The sequence below is a fragment of the Juglans microcarpa x Juglans regia genome, chromosome 5S, assembly GCF_004785595.1.
Source record: "Juglans microcarpa x Juglans regia isolate MS1-56 chromosome 5S, Jm3101_v1.0, whole genome shotgun sequence".
NCBI classification, from domain to species: Eukaryota; Viridiplantae; Streptophyta; class Magnoliopsida; order Fagales; family Juglandaceae; genus Juglans; species Juglans microcarpa x Juglans regia.
The window spans coordinates 31,779,226-31,799,432 of NC_054603.1; the positions used below are offsets into that span (position 1 = coordinate 31,779,226).

Here is a 20,207-nt window from a genome sequence, read left to right on the forward strand (position 1 = left end):
GCTGGAGCTAGGGAAAACAATGCACAAGTTTACTAAGAAGGAATGACTTATTTTCTACAAGAAGCAATTATACATCCCAGAGAATGAACCTTTCAAACAAAAACTCTTGAACCTCTTAAATAGTAATCCACTAGGGGATCACTCGAGTCTTGAAAAAACAATACAGAGAGTGAGGAGGGACTTCTATTAGCCGAGTCTAAAAGCTAGGGTGAAGAAATTCATAAAGCGATTGTGATGTTTGCCAAAAGGTCAAGGGAGATCAAACTAAACCTAGTGGTCTCTTACAACCTCTTCCCATAAATAATCAACCTTGGACCAACATTACTATGGACTTCATAGACGTCTTGCCTCATCGAATGGATTCAACTAGGGGTGCTACCCGCATAGTGAGGGGCGGGGGCACCCCCTCCCCGCCTCCCGCTCCGCACCATGCGGGTGGAGGGGTTTCATATCCCGCATTGCTTAACTATCACTATTGTATTGCCTTGGCCTCCTATATAATGGTTGGCCTAGGAGGTCAAGGCAATCCATTAACTTGAAGTTGAATTCAAGTTTTTAACAAATTGTATATATTTATATAAATTACTTATATAAATATTAAAAATTAAAAATTTTTATATTAAAAATGGGAGGAATGCGGAGCGGGGGGCGGGGCGGGGCCCAGCTGGGGTCAATCCGCCCCCGCCCCCGCATGGGCGGTGTGGGGTAGCCTGCCCGCCCATGCGGGGGTGGGGCGAACGGGGCGGGGTAGCGGGGGGTGGGGCCCGCTGCCCACCCCTAGATTCAACAATTTGTGTGGTAGTTGACTGATTCACTAAATACAGAAATTTCACCCCTTTATCTCATCCATATTCTGCCAAAACTGTAGCCCACCTCTTCCTCATACACATACCCAAACTACATGGCATGCCAACCCCCATTATTTTAGATCAAGAATACCTTTACTAGTACCTTTTGGCTAGAGTTGTTTAAAGCACAAGGAGTTCAACTTGCCTTCAACACTGCTTATTATCCACAGGCTGATGGGCAATATAAGGCAGTGAATAAATGCGTAGAAAATTATCTTCGATGCATTGTTGGAGATAGACTAAAGGATTGGATCAAATGAGTATCATTGGCCGAATGGTGGTATAACACCACCATCCATACCTTCACAAAGATGACACCATTTGAAGCCCTTTATGGGTGCCAACCACCTTAATTACTCACCTACACTCCTTGGACTTTTATGGTAGAAGTGGTAGATGTAGGTTGTGTCTGGATAGTGAGGTGATCTCATATATTCTGTGAATAGTAGTAAAAAAGTAATGAAAAATAATGATAGAATATTGAATAGTAGTTTAAAGTAGGTGAAAAATAATAATAAAATAAAGAATAGTTGAAGTCATGAGATCAAATTAAGCAACTACTGCAACACAACTGCAAAAGGGCATAGAAAATGATGAAAAAATATGCTAACTTGAGAAGGAAATAGTAGAGTTTTGAAAAAGGGGGTTGGGTGTACCTATGCCTCCAACCCTACCAAAAACTTACAGTTGCTCATAGAAGGGATCTCAAGCTCTCCCCAGTTTTTTTGGATCATTTCAAATCACTAAAAGGATTGGAGTAGTAACGTATCGATTGAACTTCTGGCCTCCTCTCAAATTCATCTTGTCTTCCATATCTCGTAGCTTAAAAGGAAATTAGGGTAGCAGGTTTCCGCCATACCCATTCTACCTCCCATTGATTTTGAAGGAATTCTCAAACCTGAACTCAAAGAGATATTAGCTCGAAGACTTATGAAGATAAGAAATCAAGCGTTGGTTGAATTGTTGGTCCGTTGGCATGGCTAGGTTGTTGATGATGCAACTTGGGAATCCTATGACTATTTAAAGGCATCTTATCTCCCACCTTGTGGGCAATGTGTTTTGAAGAAGAGGACGTGGTGACACACGATCATTTTGGGCAATTAGGTAAATATAGTCTTTTTGCTAAAATAAGAATAAGAAGTGGCAACAACTCCAGAGTTGGATCTCCAATTGATGTGGCTGCTGCAATACCTTTAGATGTGATAGTCAACTACGCATGAATCAACTGAGGAATGGGAACAAGTTAGTAACTGTAGCTTACTGTAGAAATGTGTACCGGCTCATTACTGTTATATTGCTATTTATAATCTTCCACGAAACCCATTTGGCATAGAGAAATGATATTTGATGTCGTGGAGTGTGCAAACTCTGCACAATTTTTTTGAAAAAAGTGAGTAAATACGAGACCTATATGAAAAAATAATAATTTTTTATAGTGGATTCCACTCTTTTCAAAAGAATTGTTTGGCGCTTACGCACTCCACGATTATATCTAGCATTACTCTCTGTCGTAACCTGATAATGACTTCCATCAGGTTATCATATGAACATGGGCCGAAACAACTCAATAAAGCCTTCGAAAAGGCATCCCAATCTATCAAGGAGCCAAATTATTCCAAGTCTAAAAACCGCACAAGGGCTTGACCCTCCATGTGAAAAGAGACTAATTGAAGCCTCTGCTGGCCCAATATAATATATAAAGTAAAGAAGCAATTGGCTCTGTATTGCCAACCCGCTGGGTCTTCCAATCTAAAAACCGTACAAGGGCTTGACTCTCCATGTGAAAAGAGACTGATTGAAGCCTCTGCTGGCCCAATATATTATAAAAAGTAAAGAAGCGATTGGCTCTGTATAGCCAACCCGCTGGATCATCCATTTAGAAAATTGAAAAATCAAGACATACTGACCTGTCAGAAAGGTCCCATAGGCTTAGTGGCGGGGTTAATATGCTCTACATGATTAGAAGATGATGCACCAAGAGATTGCAACTATCGATTTTGTTTCTGGAGCTCCAAGGTGAGGGTTACCAGTTGTTGGACGACTGCTTCAGATTGACGTTTCAAAGCAAGGACCTCGGTCTCCAGGGACTTGAATTGAGAGTTTGTGGACTCCTTCAATGAGGTAAGGCCTTCCTGAAAGTGAGAAACACGTCTCGTCAGCCATTTGAAGAGAGAATGTGACCAAGGAACAAGGCTCTAGATACCAATTTGTAACAATCTCATTTCGAGAGTGAGCACCTTAAGAGAAGAAGAAGAAGAAAGATAGGGAAAAAGATAATATCATTAGATTTCTGCAATACCTACAAAATATTTTGTCCTCCATTCTTATACATCAAGGCTCACAGCAGCCAAGTAGCAGACTCAACTGCCTCCTAATTATACAACTTCGATCATAACCCAACAAAAGGAAATAACAAGATAACAGTAATGACCCATACATATTTATACAGTAAGCTACAATTACTAACCAGTTCCCATAACTCAACTGACTCATGTATGGTTGACTATTACATTTGAAGGTGTTGCAGCAGCTACGTCAATTAAAGATCTAACGCTGGAGCTATTGCTACTTCTTATTTGAGCAGAAAAACTATATTTATTTAGAGTAATACTATATACTGTCGTGAAGTGTGCAAGCGTCGTACAATTATTTTAAAAAAGAGTGAGATCCACTATTAAAAATTTAATTTTTTTATGTGGATCATATATTTATTCATTTTTTTTAAATGATTGCACGGCGATTGTTCATTCTACGATTATAAATATCATTTCTCATTTATTTAATTGCCCAAAACAATGATGTATCACACATGAGCGAATATCAATTAAAAGACTACAAGCTCACTCAACCAAAAAAAAAACATGTTAATATTTAGTACTGGATTAGTTTGTTCATAATATCACGCTCGAGTCCCAAATTTTCAGAACGTGATTTATTCATTCGTTGATTTTTTTTCTTTTTTTTTTTTTTTGAGTAATGGTACAAATTTCAAATAGATAAACTTTATACAAATTTTTTATAAAAAAGTGAGTCTCATTATTAAAAAATAACTTTTTTTTATATTTTTTTAAAGTGAAATCTACTTTTTTTACAAGAATAATTTGTACGAGACCCTCACTCTCTCTCTCAATTCACAAATAGAAGGAATAATGATGTTTTATAGATACGTACGAACGGGAAATAAGGGGAATGATAGGAATTATTCAACGGGAAGAAGTCCAAAGGTGAAAAATCAGGAGGAAATTTCGTGACTGACGGGGAGTGATAGGACGACACGTCGTCTTCAACCCAATCAACTGATCCGTATGGAGAAAGAAAGAAATAGCACGGGTGGTGGTGGAGTGGTACTGATATGCTGCTTCCTTTGGCTGCATGCGTTCAATTAATATTGACTACGATTTGAAGCCTTGGATGAGAGTAGACGTAGCCATTGATAGAATAATAGAGTTTGGTTTGAAGCAGAGAGAATTGGAGAAGAAGAAAGGATGGAGGACGGTGATGTGTCTAGGCAGATTCAGCAGATGGTGAGGTTCATCCGTCAGGAGGCGGAGGAGAAAGCCAACGAGATCTCTCTCTCTGCCGAGGAGGTTACCTCCACTTTCTTACTCTTTTTAGTTTACTGATCTCAAACTAATTAAATAATGTTCTATCATTCGGTTGATTCACATTACCCCAACTCATGATTACAGCCTTCGTTAAACGACCACAGTTTATGATCATAGAATGTGTGCGTTTCAAAGCTAAGCTACCTTTATATATACACACTTCCCATCAACTACTATTAAACGTTCCAGCTCTTTCGATCCCGTGCCCCTTTTCTTTTCAGGAGTTCAACATTGAGAAATTACAACTAATGGAGGCTGAAAAGAAAAAGATTCGACAGGAGTATGAGCGGAAGTCGAAGCAGGTGGAGATTCGTAAGAAAATGTCAGTTTTCATGCATCTCCTCTGTTTCATTTTCATTTTTCATTAGTTACCTGAAACGTAAACTTGTCTTAGCATCTAATTAATTAACTTCTTTATATTTCTTTCTTGGCATTGGACAAAAATCTGGTTGAAAGCTTATTACAGCATATATTCCACATTTTATTGTAGACGATTTGTTATTTCTACTTACGTTCCTGATGCTCAAGTGGTGGTCTTTTTTACTTTCCTCTTCTCTTGCTTGACTGTGTGCTATATATATATATATATATATATATATATATATATATATATATATATATATATATATATATATATATATTTCTGATCTATCTTTCCTATGTCTTGGATGAATTTGTTCCTTATATTTTCCTATGTCTTCCCTTTGATATTCGTGGGGAAAAAAAATTGCTGTGCAGTGAATACTCAATGCAGTTGAATGCATCTCGTATAGAAGTTCTTCAAGCACAAGATGATGTGGTGAGTTCTATGAAAGAATCTGCCAGCAAGGAACTTCTGCATGTTTCTGAGGACAAGAAGACATACAAAAACCTTCTCAAAGCTTTGATTGCTCAGGTAATCAACATACATGTATTTGGAATTTCTTGCAAAAGCAGTTGATCAGGTCATTGTGCTGGTATCAGTTAAACCAACTTACTGGTTCATTGTTTTTGCATCATGAACAGATAACCAAATATGTCCAAAATTTGAAGTTTTGTGCTTATATGCCAACTACTAGCTAGCCTATACATTAATAATTAGGCGATGATCATCGATCATCTTTGACAATCCAACATCCTTATAAGAATAAAGTTGTCATGGTATTTTGTATTATAATCGGAATGTCTTTGTTACTTTGCCTCATATCTTTTGTTTTTTTTGTTTTTTCTTTTGTGTGACTTCTAGAGCTTACTACGGCTGAAGGAGCCAGCAGTATTGCTGCGGTGCAGAGAGGTTGACCGCAGACTTGTTGAGTCTGTTTTGGAGGAAGCAAAACAAGAGTATGCCGACAAGGCCAAAGTTAAAGCCCCTAAGGTTACCGTCAACAATCAAGTGTACCTCCCACCACCACCAACACCGAGTGCAATGGATTCCCATGAACCCTATTGGTAATATTTTAGACCTTATCTGCAAAACATCCTTGGCTTTTTAATTATGACAATCTTCTTGATATCTCTAGAGACTATAAGCCCTGAAGTCAAGTCTTTTAGGGATATAAGTGCTGACCCTTTTTTGGTTAATTGCTCAAAAGCTCGGGTGGGGTTGTCTTGGCTTCACAAGATGGGAAGATAGTCTGTGAGAACACCCTTGATGCAAGGTTGGACGTCGTTTTCCGACAGAAATTGCCTGAGGTATGCATGTATGTATTTTAGATAGTAAAATGTGCAAGGAAATGTGTGAATTTTGGTGGGGAAGTGAAACTTACATAATGATAATTGGGAGTGCAGATCCGAAAGCGCCTTGTAGGATAAATGCGGAGATGATGTAATCTGCTTCCTCTGGAATCATTTGGCAGTGCAGAGGCAGGTTGCTGCATGTTGAAATTAATGGCCTCCTCTCGGGGAATAAGTCTGTTACTGTTAGACAGTGGAATTTATTTATGGTAAAAATAATATATAGTTAATGAATCAGCTAATTCTTATTAGAATTTGTTGTAAGAAGATCAAATAAATCATGTGGCTACAGTTACGCAAAAACTAAACAACTATATATACTTAACAAAGCAAGCATTCTAGAAAAAGTAGAAATTGTTCTACGTTTGTTTAAATGAATGTCTACTCGTACCGTACGAGATATAGTTTTCTTTTTCTTTTTCTTTAAAAAAAAAAAAAAAGAGACTTGGTGACCGACCAACCAAGCTCATGGGAGTAGCCTGACTACCCCTTGGCTATGGGCTGTACTAAAAGTAGTAGTATTGGATTCATCAAATTGAGTCATATATATACATCCCTTTGATTGCAATTCCTATTCTTTCCATGAGATTTTATTTTCAACAGTGAAGAATCAGCCCATCATATAGACATCTGGATGGGTGTGTAGTGTAGTGTAGTGTAGTGTGAAGAGATTAACCCCCAAAAATAAATTTTTCGCTCATAATATGAAGTTTCCCCAAAAATATATATGACTGAAATGGAAGGAAGTTTCTGTCATATATAATATATATGACAGGAAGTTTCTACCTCCTTCCATTTCAGTTATATATATATATATATATATATATTGGTATGTATCCTACTAGTAAAAGTTACGGTAATGATCATATTGTGAGGAAGCTCAGTACATAACATTAAAGACAAATGAAAGTTTGCAGTTAAAATTTCAACTTGAAACAAAAGGTTGGCTTATTCTAGACAGTCATCCACAATAAAAGACATTGAAATTTAGATTAATCTAACTCAACAACAAGCTGTTATCGTCACACAAAATGTTGTCATCACACAAAAATAGCAAGCATCTAAATATACCACACATTTAGATAAATCTAACTTAAGTTGCTGCCATCACACAAAATAACAAGCATCCAAACATACCCAACATCAAGTTACAATTCAGAAACCAATCAATCCACAAAAAGTTAACATTTCCAAAATACAATCATCAATTTTTTAAAAAAAAAACTCGTGAAGAAAAATGTCAAAATGAAAACCCATAATGAAATTAATTGAAAATGCCCATGAAGAAACAAAGTTGAATGTAATACTATCGACTGAAGACAAAGCTCTAAGAAAATGAGATTAATTAAAAATACCCGTGAAGAAACAATAGAATGATTGAAAAAAAGGATTGAAAAAAAACATTTTGTTTCAAACAACTCAAACAACAGAAGAATTGAAATACATAGATGCAGTGCAAAATTTCTTACGGGCAAAAATACATACATAAGCATACAAATCTCTTATCAAAATTTATCATACATGCATATAAATCACTTATCAAAATTTCTCATACATGCATATAGGATTAATATATAAAGACAGAAAGAGAGTTAACTCACGGAGATAGATCACGTTCAGAGCGGAGGTGATGGAGGTCTTGTAAAAGAGCAGAGAATCAAAGAAGAAAATAGACCTTGTACTCGTAGGAACTTGAACTTCAGTGGAGGTTTAATTTCAAACAGAGAGGAAGAAAGGGATTGGGGGTTTCTGGGAATCGGGAAGAAAGGGAGGGAGTGAAAAGGGATTGGGGATTTCAGGGGAGATGAAGAAAGGCAGAGGAAGTGAGGGATTTGGGAATTTTTGGGAGGAGAGGAAGAAAGGCAGTGAAAGAGATTTGGGGATTTTGGGGGGAAGAGGAAGAAAGCTGAGAAAAAGAAAGGAAAAAAGTAACGACATCACGGGCAAAATGATATAATTTTTCTAATAAAATAATGCATTTAATCATGATTAGAAAGTCTTCAAATTTGAAGAAGGAAAATTTACTGTAGTTAAAAGCTTGACATTTAAAGATATAGTGAATCCAATGTCAAGATTTTAAAGTTAAAATCATCAAATTTTAGAGACTGGACTCATTTAGGGTGCGTTTGGTTACTAAACTCACCTCAACTCATCTCAACTCATCATTACAATTTTTTCAAATCTCAATACAAAATATAATAAACAATTCAACTTTTTCAAATTTTAAAATAATAATAATATTAAAAAATAATATTCTAACAATATTTTATTATCACAACTCAACTCAACTCACTTTAACATCCACACACACCCTTAGTGAGTCTAATGCTAGTGCTCTAATAATGGGCATGGCATTTCATGAAGTCACCACTATCCATATTTATTTATTTAGCCAACAAAGACATATCCTAAAATGAAAGGGTGATAAACATTGGAAAACACTACTTTGCCTTCTCATTTGACTGCTTGGCAAATTTTTTTTTTTTTTTTTTTTTTTTTTTAGTGATTAAGGAAGTGATTTTAAGAGTATTGGAATTTTTTTTTAAAGTATTTAAATATATTAAAAAAATTGTGAAAAGAAAATGAAAAAAAAAAAACACAAAACACAAAAGCGGTAAACATGAGCGGGCTACTCTAAGCGGCAGAGTAGCCTGACTCATAAACATTTAGCCGGTTTGGAGTGGAAACTCATCTCAACTCATCATTATAATTTTTTCAAATTCTCACACAAAATATAATAAATAATTCAACTTTTTCAAACCTCAAAAAAATAATAATATTAAAAAATAATATGCTAACAATATTTTATTCAACTCATTTAAAATCATCTCAATTCACCTCTAATCCAAACGGGTCTTAAGATAGATAAATTTCTCAAATAACTTTAAACGCCAAGTCCAATTTTAAACCCAAGATTTCCTACGATTCCTTAGTTTGGCTACGTCATTACTATTTATTATTTTATTATTATTTTTTATATACTTTTTATTACTATTTAATATTTTTTTATTATTTTTTTATTACTTTTTATTATCATTCACATAATATTTGAAAATATCTCATTACCTAAACGCAATCTTAGGCTGCATTTAGATGTTGAATTGAACTCGACTGAGTTGAGTTTTTTATGAATAGTAATGAGTTGAGTAGTAAAGAAAATTATGTGAGAGCCATCTAAACTGAGTTTAAAGTGTGTTTGGATGTTGAGATGAGTTTAGTACTTTTTATGAGAAATTGAAAATGGTTGTAGGTCCTATATATAAAGATGTTCATAAATGCTTTGGGACCCGAAGTTGGGTCCCGAATGAGATTTTTTTTTTTTTTTTTACTTAATGATTAAGAAAATGTTTTTTTTATAAATAGTAGTAGGATAGTAACCCTGTCATTATTTTTTTTATTGATGTTGTGAATTTTTTATTTTTTTAAAAAAATATTTATGATGATTAAAAAATACATGAAAAAAAGAAAAGAAAAATAAAAAAATTACTTTTGCCTTTTCGACGGGTTCTCGAGCTACATCCCTCGAGATGTAATAGTATTCAAAGATGTTTTAAGTTAAAAAAAATTATGGATCTCATGTGTAAGAACGTTTTGATTTGGAATGACTTTAATAATTTAAAAGTTGAGTATTTGAATATTAAATTCAGCTTAAAATTAGGTTGTACTCAGTTAAATTCAATAACCAAACCAAATTAGATACATTTGATTATCAAACGCAACTCAATTTATTATTATAACTTTTGTAAGTTTCAATACAAAATATAATAATAAATAATTTAATTTTCAAATCTCAAAATAATAACAGTATTAAAAAATAATATCATTAATCTACCGGTACCTACCTACCCGCCCCCTTCTGTCTTCTTTCTTCTCGTATTGGTACACAGGCTCCTGGCTGGGAAATTCCATCCCCGTGCATTTGATTAGTCTTCCAACTCATTTTCGTGCGAAGGGCGCGAAAACGACTGCATTGAGACTTTTCCTTAAATTGAGGCTTTTTTCTTCCCTCTCTTTCTGGGATTTTTTTACATGTATGTTGGTGGGCATGGCTCACGCTCAGCTTCACCTTGGTTACTCTGCTCCTTCTATTACCAGGAACTCCCAATACCGTTGCAACGTTTCCGATTACCGCTTCGGTACGGCTCCTAGTTCATTTCCTTTCTCTTCATCATCTCCATACTACTCTCTTAATCTGATCCGCGCAAAGCTCTCCGAACCCAACAACTTTGTTGTGAAATCTGAACTTCCATCTTCCGGAGGCGGCGTTGGCAACAATGGGATCGGGTACGGAGCTGGTGGCGGAGGTAATGGAGGCTGGAGCGAAGGAGATGGGAACGATTTCGGTGATTCTTTATCTTCCGGTGGCCTGGAATTGGAATTCTGGGTCTTTTTCTAAACGGATGGAGATCGAGGGTTGCGGCCGATCCCCAATTCCCGTTCAAGGTTCTCATGGAGGAATTGGTGGGAGTCTCATCTAGTGTTCTCGGGGACATGGCATCCCGACCCAACTTCGGACTCAATGAGCTCGACTTCGTTTTCTCCACACTCGTTGTCGGATCCATACTGAACTTCACTCTTATGTATCTTTTGGCACCCACCCTGTCTTCTTCGTCCCTTAATCTCCCTTCCATCTTTGCCAATTGTCCCACGAGCCACATGTTTGAACCGGGTGCCTATACCATTCTCAATCGGTTTGGGACTTTTGTGTACAAAGGTGCAGTCTTTGCTGCTGTTGGGTTAGCTGCGGGGCTCGTGGGGACTGCCATATCAAATGGGTTGATCAGTATGAGGAAGAAGATGGACCCCAATTTCGCGACCCCCAACAAGCCGCCTCCGATGCTTTTGAATGCGCTTACTTGGGCCATTCACATGGGTATTAACAGCAACTTCAGGTACCAAACTTTGAACGGTATGGAGTTCTTGCTGGCTAAGGGGCTGCCTCCTTTGGCATTCAAGTCCTCGGTGGTGGTTCTCAGATGCTTGAACAATGTTCTTGGAGGGATGACATTTGTGATACTGGCCAGGTTGACGGGGTCGCAGAGCGTCGAGGAAGCAAAGCCAATTGGAGGAGAGGTTGGGTCTGTTCCGGAGAAGGAAAAGTTTATTGATGGGTCTGAGAATTTCCAGAGCAATCCATCGACATGCAAGTGATGTATTGGTCATCTTTTTTTAAGGCATGTTTTTATAATTTTCATGTCCTCTTTCATATGTTCATAACTAAAGCTTCGCTGTGAGGGCTCATCTTGATCACCATAATAATTTTAGCTGCAATAAGAATCTCGATCCTATTTTCTGGCTGTTTGTATGGAGATGGCTGTCAGTAGAGCTGTAGAGGTGAGAACAAAATGTTTGTGTCGGCCTTGCTAATTACGTGTAGAAGTTGAGTCGAAATTGTGGTACGTAACCTTTCCTTGCATTGCGTTCCTAAGTTTTAAAGGGCTTGAAAGGAGACAGCACCACCACCTCAGAGAATGCTTTTTTGACACGGCAACTATCTAAAACCGCCAGTCCAGAGAAAATACAGTCCACCGGCTTGACATATTTTACGCATCGCCAGCCATTTGGTAAGAAGAGACGGTGGCTTTCTTAATTTTCTCGTATACACATGTCCATCTCAGACAGGCAGCAACAACAAAGGGGGAACCGTTCATAGAGGTCACTTTTGTTTTAATGAATAAGAAAGGGGGGAAAACCCCATATTCTTCGTTCTTTCTGTAACAGGACAAAAACTTAAGGATAATAAACCTCGATTCTGTAAGACAGCTCTCGTCTCCTCGCGTACCTTGTCCTTTATAACAAACCTTTGGCATTGCCGAGAAAGAGAATAAAAAATAAAAAAACCTTTCGCATTGAATCTCTAATGGAATTTTTACGGGTACGCTTTGCCTAGCAGGGCGCAAGCTCACATGTTGGAAGATGACTGTGCCAACCACATTCATGTTGGAAGATGACAATGCTAACCACGCCAACAAATGCAGGTGGACCTAATAATTATACATCACGCATGAGCTGCAGCATTATCAATTCATCTGACAGCTTCTGGAGCAGAATTGCAGTAAGGTGTGTGCAAGCAAACCAACTTGGTGAACGTTAAACACAATGTAGCAAACACCACTCCTATCACAAGCCCACAACTGCTTTTCCGTGAATCCAACCTAACTGCTCTCTTTATTATTGTTCCAAAGCTCGGGATTAACCCCCCACAAGCAAACACCATCACATGGTCCAGACCCGTGTAGTCAATTCCCGCTAGTATCGCTCCAATTGCAGATATTGGAGCTGTAGCTCCGATTAGGGCAGCAGCAGCAAGGGACCCATGCCAGCTGTCAGTAGCCCCAAATATACAGCTGGCCACAGCTGCACCCCGAGGGAACCCGTGTAGGGAGATGGGAAGGACCATGTGCCGACCAAGTCCAGGAGCTTTTGATGCAGCCACTCCTAGTGCAAGACCCTCAGCCAAGGCATGAAAGGCAACCGCTCCACATGATATGAATGACTGAAGGGTGTGAATACTCACTGAAAAACCACTTACCGTAGGCAACTTATTAGCAGACGCTCTTCTACGATCTGCTTGCTTCAAAACACTAGAGCTTGCAACATGCATGAATGCAGCTCCTGTAGCAAGCAGCAATATAAGAGGCATAAACCCCATTTTTGACGACAAGAGAAGCTGCAGTGGTCGCCAGGCACCAAGGACAAAGGCAATGCCAGAAGCTGAACCCATTAAAAGAGCATGCTGAAGATGGAAAGCAAGAGCAAATGAAACAAGAACAATTCCACCAAGCAATGGCCCAAGCCCAAAAAGTAGAGAAACCAAGAAGCCAGAAGCATCCTCTGAGCTGTAATTGAGAAATTTAAATTAGCCAAAGAGAGGAACTGTAATCTGTAGGATTAGGGTGTAATAATTGTACATCAGTTTTTTCAAAGATGGGAACTGTAATCTAATTCAAGTCTAGTGGTGATGCTGGTTTCTAAGTTTGCAAGTGTGCAGTTATTAAGTTATACTTCTTTTCGGTAGTTTATAAGACTAATTCTACCAAAAGAAAAAAGGAGGCGGCCAACTGTGGCCGTATCTTCTTTGACAAGATATTATTCCAGAATAAACTCACCTGTAGTCATGGCTGAAACTCTGAAACAAAGTGCCAAGAGCTTCCATAAATGCTACAGAAAGTGTAGCTGCCGATGCAACCTGGGATGAAGAGGCTTCCTATAACCAATAAAGATTGGAGGGACTACAGTTATCTTCCAATAAATGGGAAACTACAAGCAAAAAAATAAAAAAATAAAATACAAACAAACAAAAACAAAAGTGAAAATTGAAAATATAATCCAAAGAAATCTTTTTTCTTTTTTTTATAAGTAATAATCCAAAGAAATCTATAGCTAGTTTTTCTCTTTTTGACATAAAGGGGTGTAATCGGTCAGGTCTGGTCCAGGGGGAACGGGTGGTCACAGACCGAATATTTCAGTCCATGATTTTTCCACACCGGACCGAATCAATTACCCCTAGGGACCGGACCAAACCGTTAGCTATCAGTCCGGTCGGTCCAATCGTTCCAATTCAGTCCATTTGAGTTAGAAACATTTTTTTCCTCTTTTCTTTTTTTGGAAAATAAATTAATAAAAAAAATTAATTAAATTAGTAAAATTAAAATTAAGTGAGCTCTTTAATGTGGATTATGTAACTAACTCATTGAAAAAATAATTAATTATAATTATATCAATGATGTTAATAGTTCCTAACTTAGTACTTTAGTATTTATAATGACCTATATTAAAATTCTAACATTTTATATATGATTAATGAATATTAAATAATTTAATTGTCCATAGATTATTCATGCTTACTTGCAACTTAGGTATCTTAAAAAAATGACCTAATTACTTTAATTAAGTGTAAATAGTACAGTATGTATGTACATATAATAACATATATTATCATATGAATATATTAGTTAATTGATAGTATATATTATGTTAACATTTTATATGGTCAATGATAATATATTAAATGAAAATTACATAATTAACTTATATAACTACTATATAAAATACTATATTATATTTAAAAAAAAATTAAAAATTTATAACAATCTAATTTGGTTAAGTTTCGGTCCGGTCCGGTCCAAAAAATCCACACTCCGGGACCGGACTGAAAACCGAATTCCTCACAGACAAAGGACTGAAACCGACCAAAAATATTTTTGGTCTGGTCCGGACCCAAAAATTTTCACCCCTACTCTTTGTCATCAAACTTCCAGTTTTCGAATGCAGGCAAGAAGGGAAGTGTAGCAGAGGACGTAAGTATGCATCCAAAATTCAAAGTCCAGCACAATTTGTATAATTACACTGTAAACTACAAAGACTTGAGACACTCAACTCAACTAAAGAGTTATATGACTAAAGAAGCACATGAAAGTACATGGACTGGGAGTTGATATGGTAATAATCATTTAGCCAATGCCAGACAAATTAATTGCAGTATGATAGGCACGTTGATATGGGAGACAGTGAACAGTGATAATTGCAGTAGAAAATGAAAAGGTGTAGCCCTAGTACACCAGTGATCATTGCAGTATGATAGGCACAAATCAGATTATGTAACCAAGAAGAGCCAAGAGTCCAGTGAAAATGATATGAATAGCAAACGAAAGGCAATATGCATGCATGAAACTCAGCAAGGCTCTATTGATGACAACTAAAATAATGCAGGAGTTTCTTTTCCCCCTAATTTTGTTTTTACATCAGGCAAAGTGGTTACAAAGTGCATAGCAACTCCCACTGTGGGTAACTATTGTTACTGCCCTTTCACTAGACTTGAGAGTTAAAGACCTGTTGTATAAAACTGGGAGTTAGTAATGTTCTAGTGATACACAGGCTCAAGAAAAGTGAAAATCTTTTTCTTGCTTATTTAACAATAATGGATAGGCTGACATAAAAACTAAACAATACATTCTGAAAGCCTATTGCTGAAAATCAGTATTAACGTTTAAGTATCAAACAGGAGAAACATTACCTTTAAGGCATCAGGGAGTACCTCTGCAACAACAATCCAGATCATACATCCAGCAGCAAAGCCAGTACAGAAAGGCAAGAACTTGTTAAATGCATCAGCGCATATGAACGAAGGCACCGCTACAATTGGCTGGAACACAAATATGCCAAAAGTCATTGAGTTGAAGATGACCAAATTAATATATAACTATTATTTTATCGATATGTTACAAAAGCGCCTAATGGATCTTGAACCCACAACCACGAGCTCTATCCATCATTGTAGGAAGAAATGCCATTTAAGGTTTAACATTTTTTCATTTCATCCTTTCAACCACTTAAAACAAAATCCAATTCTGTTTGCTTTAATCTGGCATCAATAGAGACAAAACAAACATATTACAGGTTCCTACTTTTCTAACCACACTGAATATCACCTTAGCCCAAGAAAAAACACAAGTCTGATTGGGTAGTCAAAGTTTGAGATTAAATGAGGATATAAGAACCCATCACCAGTCTTCATTGCATGGTGCAAAACATCAGCTTATGGGTCTAGCATAAAGCACAATGTTCATGGCCTCATACAATGGCAAAGAATCTGAGTCCATCAAAATTCAAAGGACGACCAAATAAAAAAACAAATGACTGAACTCTTAGGACACAAAAAAAAAAAAAACAGCCAATCACCCACAGGGTTTAGGTCAGACTCGACGAGTAGCAAATTTGTCCCCTCCGCCTGGACCAAAACAAACCACAGATGGAAACAATAAGATGCTCACAAACTTCTGAAAACATGGAGATTCAAAGCAACAGAGACTGCACTTTTTATCCATATGACTACACTAAGGTTACACAACAACTCGCATGCAGCCAGAATGGGGAAAAAATTTTCACTTAGCACCTATCCTTGATTCTTTTTTTTTTTTTCCCCCTTTATGAGAAGAGTAGCATATTATTTGGGTTGGAGATTTTTGGCACATCCCATCAACACGACACCAACAGAACACAACACATAATAAGTGTTAGAGTTAGGCTTACTCGGGTTTGGTCAATTCTGGCCGACCCGAATCCGAACCAGTTATTACAGGTCACTGTTGGGTCAACTAGCAGGTTGACAGGATAACCTGATTCAGGACAAAACTATCACTCAAGTCATTTGGGTCACGGATCACTTGGCCCAACCTATGACCCACCACACGATTTTTTGCTACAAATTGAGTTGAAGATTGAAAAATATAGCACTCGTTTAAGTATTTTCTTAGAATTATATTGTATAGCCTTTTGTCTCGTTATCCTATAGTAAGAGGGATCACATGTTCGTGATTATTTTTCGTTTTCTGTTTTCATGGGTTAAAATGGATCATGTTGAATCAACCTGTGAACTAAGCATATTGAGTTTGGGTCGAGGTGATTGACCCTTTTAATATTTGTGTCGAGTTCGTGTTGATTCAAAAAGAAGCCGAACCCGAATGAGTTGATATTGAACCCGACCAATTGATTACCCGGCCAATATGACCAAATTGATCAAAGAATGCATTTTGCGCTCAATGTAAATACATTTAAAAAGTGCAATGGATTATAAAGCATAACATATTACCTGTGGTAATGATGTAATCACACTCCATAACATGGCATTCTGCGGAGAAACACCTCTTGATGCAAGCACCATACTCACAGCTAATCCCTCGGGTATGTTGTGCACAGCAATAGCCAAAGTTACCAAAAGACCTTGAGAGAACCCCTTTGAGCCAGCAAATGAAACACCAACGCCAGAGCCCTCCCCAAATGAATGAAGTGTCATTATTCCAATAACAAGAATGACTTTAGCTGCATCAGCACCTTTTATGTCCAGCATACTTACTTCTCCATATTGTTCAAGAAACTAAAACCCAAAAAGTGATGTAAGACGTACTATCTTGATACAGCTCACCTTATTTATTAAAGGAGAAAACTCTTTTAGGAAGACATAAGCATATGTACCACGAAAAGCATTAGTTTAAAGAAAAACTGCTCAAAAACATAATCGATCAGTGGAGTTGAGGTGGGTTGAGTCAAAGTTAAAATATTGGGAAACCCCATGCATAATTGTAAGTATTCCCAAAAGTACATGTTTCACTTTTACCAAATATATAGTGAAAGAGGCATCTTTATTTGGATACACATTGGCAAGCCTGGGTACATCTCTATTTGGATTTCTTCAAATGCCATATTGGACCAATAGAACTAACTACGCTTCTAATTAATTACATATATTGCCTTGCCGACATTCAGAAAAATAATAAAGCATGTTAACATATATTCGTAATAAATCGGTGTTTTCACATGTATACTTCCGGTGTACCTGGCTTACGCCTATCTTTATATCAATAAAATTTCTTATTACTTATCAAAAAAAATATATTCATAATAAATCTATTCATTATGAGAATGCCAAGAGGCAGATAAAGCATGTTGCCCTGCCCAAATCAAGCACCTACAAGCGAGCTCAGCACCTACAAGCGAGCCCAGCCAACATCACACCAGCGAGCTCAGCATAAATCTATTCATTATGAGAATGCCAAGAGGCAGATAAAAAGCAAGAAACAAATATATTCACACAACACAATGCAACATAAATGAGAATGCCAAGAGGCAGATGCTGAATTTTGAATGCAAGGGGAACCAGATAAATGCTGGTAAAGCAAAAGATCAACGACGTCACCTTTTTACAGAGCAAAACAAATATTCCACCAGCTAAAATTCCAATCACAACCCAATTTCCAGCATCATGCCCTTGCTGCCCTTCCTCTATGAGATCAAAACTTGCAGCCAACATCACACCAGCAGCAATTCCATTGCATAATCCGGCCCACTGAGGATCAAGCTCCACAAAGAAAAATGGGACAGCACCTAAACCTGAGGCAGCAGCCATTGCCAATGTAAATAATGCAACTGTTGACACCGTAACTTTGCCACTTCCGCTGTTCCGCTCTCCCAGTCCATTATTAGTATCCGCAAAATTAAAGGAATTCTCTATGGCAGTGCCATCTATAACATTACTTCCTGCATTCTTGTGTGGAGCAGCCCTCATCTTTCGTGACACTTCATTTTCAACCTCTTCTGTTGCATTACCGAAGCACAATATAGAGGAGAACAAAAAGAATAACAAGATGGGCTTAAATCTCAACCACATTTTAGTCCGTAAAGGTATCACAAAAAATAATTCAGAATCTCATGTAACGGAAAAGATATTTTCCATCACACGAAATAACAAATAGTGGCCACTCTAGTCTCCCTGGCCCCCAAATCAAGCACCTACAAGCGAGCTCAGCATTGAACAAGGTTCCTCCCACATGCAGCTTCTAAAATTACAATTCAGGAAAGGGCAAAAAAGAGGCAAAAAATCTTTTGACTTTCAGAAAGAATGCACTTCGAAGCCCATTTAGGTGCAGCAACTAGAAGCCACCAATCCTTGTAGGATGTCTAGCTTGAACACCAGCATCAGATACGTCAAGACATCAATCAGATCCCTATTCCAAGGAAGAGTTATTGACAGAGTTACTACCAAAGCAGCAACATTACAAGAGTGACATGATCCTTAGCAACACATAACTTCACCTTCACACGAAAGGGGTAGGTTTAGCATGCGAAATTTGACCCCAAAAAAATCAAAATAAAAAAGAAAGAGAACAAATCATGGATATCATGTAAAAAATAAATATTACCAAAGAATAAGATTTGACACCCGAAATCCTAAGATTTCCAGGTAGAAATGTTGGATCTTTCTAAGCAAAATTCAATGGAACCAAACACAACCTTATAAAAGATGCTAGTTTCTGAACCCCCAAAAGTCCCAATTTCACAATCAACAATAGCTCCAACATCCGATCCCAATTTCATTTCAGACTAGAAAGATTGACAAATAATACGAAGTTAAGAATAATTTTCGATGATATCCCGTCCAATGCCCCATCAAAGAAACTAAACTCAACAGCCATGAGAGTGATAATTGCACAGTTACACTAACGGACCCTTTTTTGGTTCCTCAACAGTTCAATAAGGAAAACCTAAAAAAAAAGAGGAGATATTCTGACTCAAATGAATCAAAATTTAGGATAATAAAAGAAACAATACAAAAATTGGGAATAAACAAAAGGAGAAAATAATCGAACTTACCCAACAGGAAGAAAACGTAGAAAAGCCTGCTCCTGAAGAAACGAACGAGTTAATGAGTCGGCCCGTCCAAACAAACAAAAAAAACCCGTCGAGTCTAACAGGATGGCAGGCTCCAACGAAAGGAATAAACCTCCGTGAAGATGTTTTTTCTATTTCTATTTATCTCATGGAATTTATATAGACATAAAAATAAAATATCAGAGAGACCACCGAAAAAATAAAATAAAATAAGGAAAGGGAGAGGATAAAACAGGATGTTGACTCGGCACGTTGTTTTTCAACGAAAGATCACCAAAACCAAAACCAGCGACTTTACTTAATACTTGTATATCAACTCGACTCTCCACTCTCGACATTGCTTTCTAACATGGGATCAAATTTGAATAAAAATGTTAAAACATTATTAAAAATTAAATTTTTAATATAATTTTTATTTTAAGATTCAAAAAGTTAAATTATATTTTGTATTTTATTTAAAATTTTAAAAAAATTATAATAATTAGATTAAAAAGTTAAAAATTAAAAATTAAAAAATATTTATTGAGGCAAGATGAAATAATTTGTGAAAATACACCGAACCTAAACACACCAGCTTACTAGTGGTAATTTATATGTGCTTATATAATTTGTGTGGTGCCAAATAAAATAGGATTCCAATAATCCGATTCATAAATATATAATATTACGATATTTATTACTTTCTTTAAAATATTATATCTATTTTCTATACTATACTAATACATAATATATGATCTATTTTAAATATCTATTTATCTCTTATTAATTATTGCAACCTTGATCCATCCAAATATTTAATCTAATTAAATTAATAAGATTTCATATTTTTTTAGCATAAATTACTTATGAAAAATATATTTTATGAACATAAACT

At 36.7% G+C, this 20,207-nt stretch overlaps 3 protein-coding genes across 5 annotated transcripts; 2 read left to right on the forward strand and 1 right to left on the reverse strand.

Moving 5' to 3' along the window:
- Positions 1-4,133: 4,133 nt before the first annotated feature.
- Positions 4,134-6,244, forward strand: LOC121267312 (V-type proton ATPase subunit E2-like). Its single transcript, XM_041171159.1, has 6 exons — positions 4,134-4,435; positions 4,675-4,775; positions 5,192-5,348; positions 5,679-5,881; positions 6,025-6,124; positions 6,221-6,244. The coding sequence occupies exons 1-6, from the start codon at positions 4,334-4,336 to the stop codon at positions 6,242-6,244; spliced, it is 687 nt and encodes a 228-aa protein (XP_041027093.1). The 5' UTR covers positions 4,134-4,333.
- A 3,753-nt stretch (positions 6,245-9,997) lies between these two features.
- LOC121267575 (protein RETICULATA-RELATED 3, chloroplastic-like) lies at positions 9,998-11,459 on the forward strand. The gene is given in 2 exon segments (XM_041171493.1): positions 9,998-10,529; positions 10,532-11,459. Coding segments are annotated over 2 exon segments (1,116 nt in total). The 5' UTR covers positions 9,998-10,199; the 3' UTR covers positions 11,318-11,459.
- Positions 11,460-11,793: 334 nt separating this feature from the next.
- LOC121267571 (putative zinc transporter At3g08650) lies at positions 11,794-19,516 on the reverse strand. 3 transcript variants are annotated; one of them, XM_041171489.1, is made up of 6 exons: positions 19,316-19,516; positions 17,862-18,259; positions 16,758-17,042; positions 15,183-15,311; positions 13,276-13,373; positions 11,794-13,005 (listed from the first exon to the last, which is right to left on the reverse strand). In XM_041171489.1, exons 2-6 carry the CDS (start codon positions 18,228-18,230, stop codon positions 12,192-12,194), a joined length of 1,695 nt encoding a protein of 564 aa, XP_041027423.1. In that variant the 5' UTR covers positions 18,231-18,259; positions 19,316-19,516; the 3' UTR covers positions 11,794-12,191. The 3 variants fall into 3 exon arrangements, with proteins under 3 accessions (XP_041027423.1, XP_041027422.1, XP_041027421.1); XM_041171488.1 differs by having other exon boundaries at positions 17,862-18,751; XM_041171487.1 differs by having other exon boundaries at positions 17,862-18,757.
- Between the last annotated feature and the right edge of the window lie 691 nt (positions 19,517-20,207).

Coding starts and splice junctions, on each gene's coding strand:
- LOC121267312 (XM_041171159.1), top strand. CDS start 4,334: ATGGAGGACGGTGATGTGTCTAGGCAGATTCAGCAGATGGTGAGGTTC. Junction 4,436..4,674: donor TCTCTCTCTCTGCCGAGGAG/GTTACCTCCACT, acceptor TTTTCTTTTCAG/GAGTTCAACATTGAGAAATT. Junction 4,776..5,191: donor GTGGAGATTCGTAAGAAAAT/GTCAGTTTTCAT, acceptor ATTGCTGTGCAG/TGAATACTCAATGCAGTTGA.
- LOC121267571 (XM_041171488.1), bottom strand. CDS start 18,332: ATGTGGTTGAGATTTAAGCCCATCTTGTTATTCTTTTTGTTCTCCTCT. Junction 17,043..17,861: donor TTGTTTTGCTCTGTAAAAAG/GTGACGTCGTTG, acceptor TTTGGGTTTTAG/TTTCTTGAACAATATGGAGA. Junction 15,312..16,757: donor TGATTACATCATTACCACAG/GTAATATGTTAT, acceptor TTTGTGTTCCAG/CCAATTGTAGCGGTGCCTTC.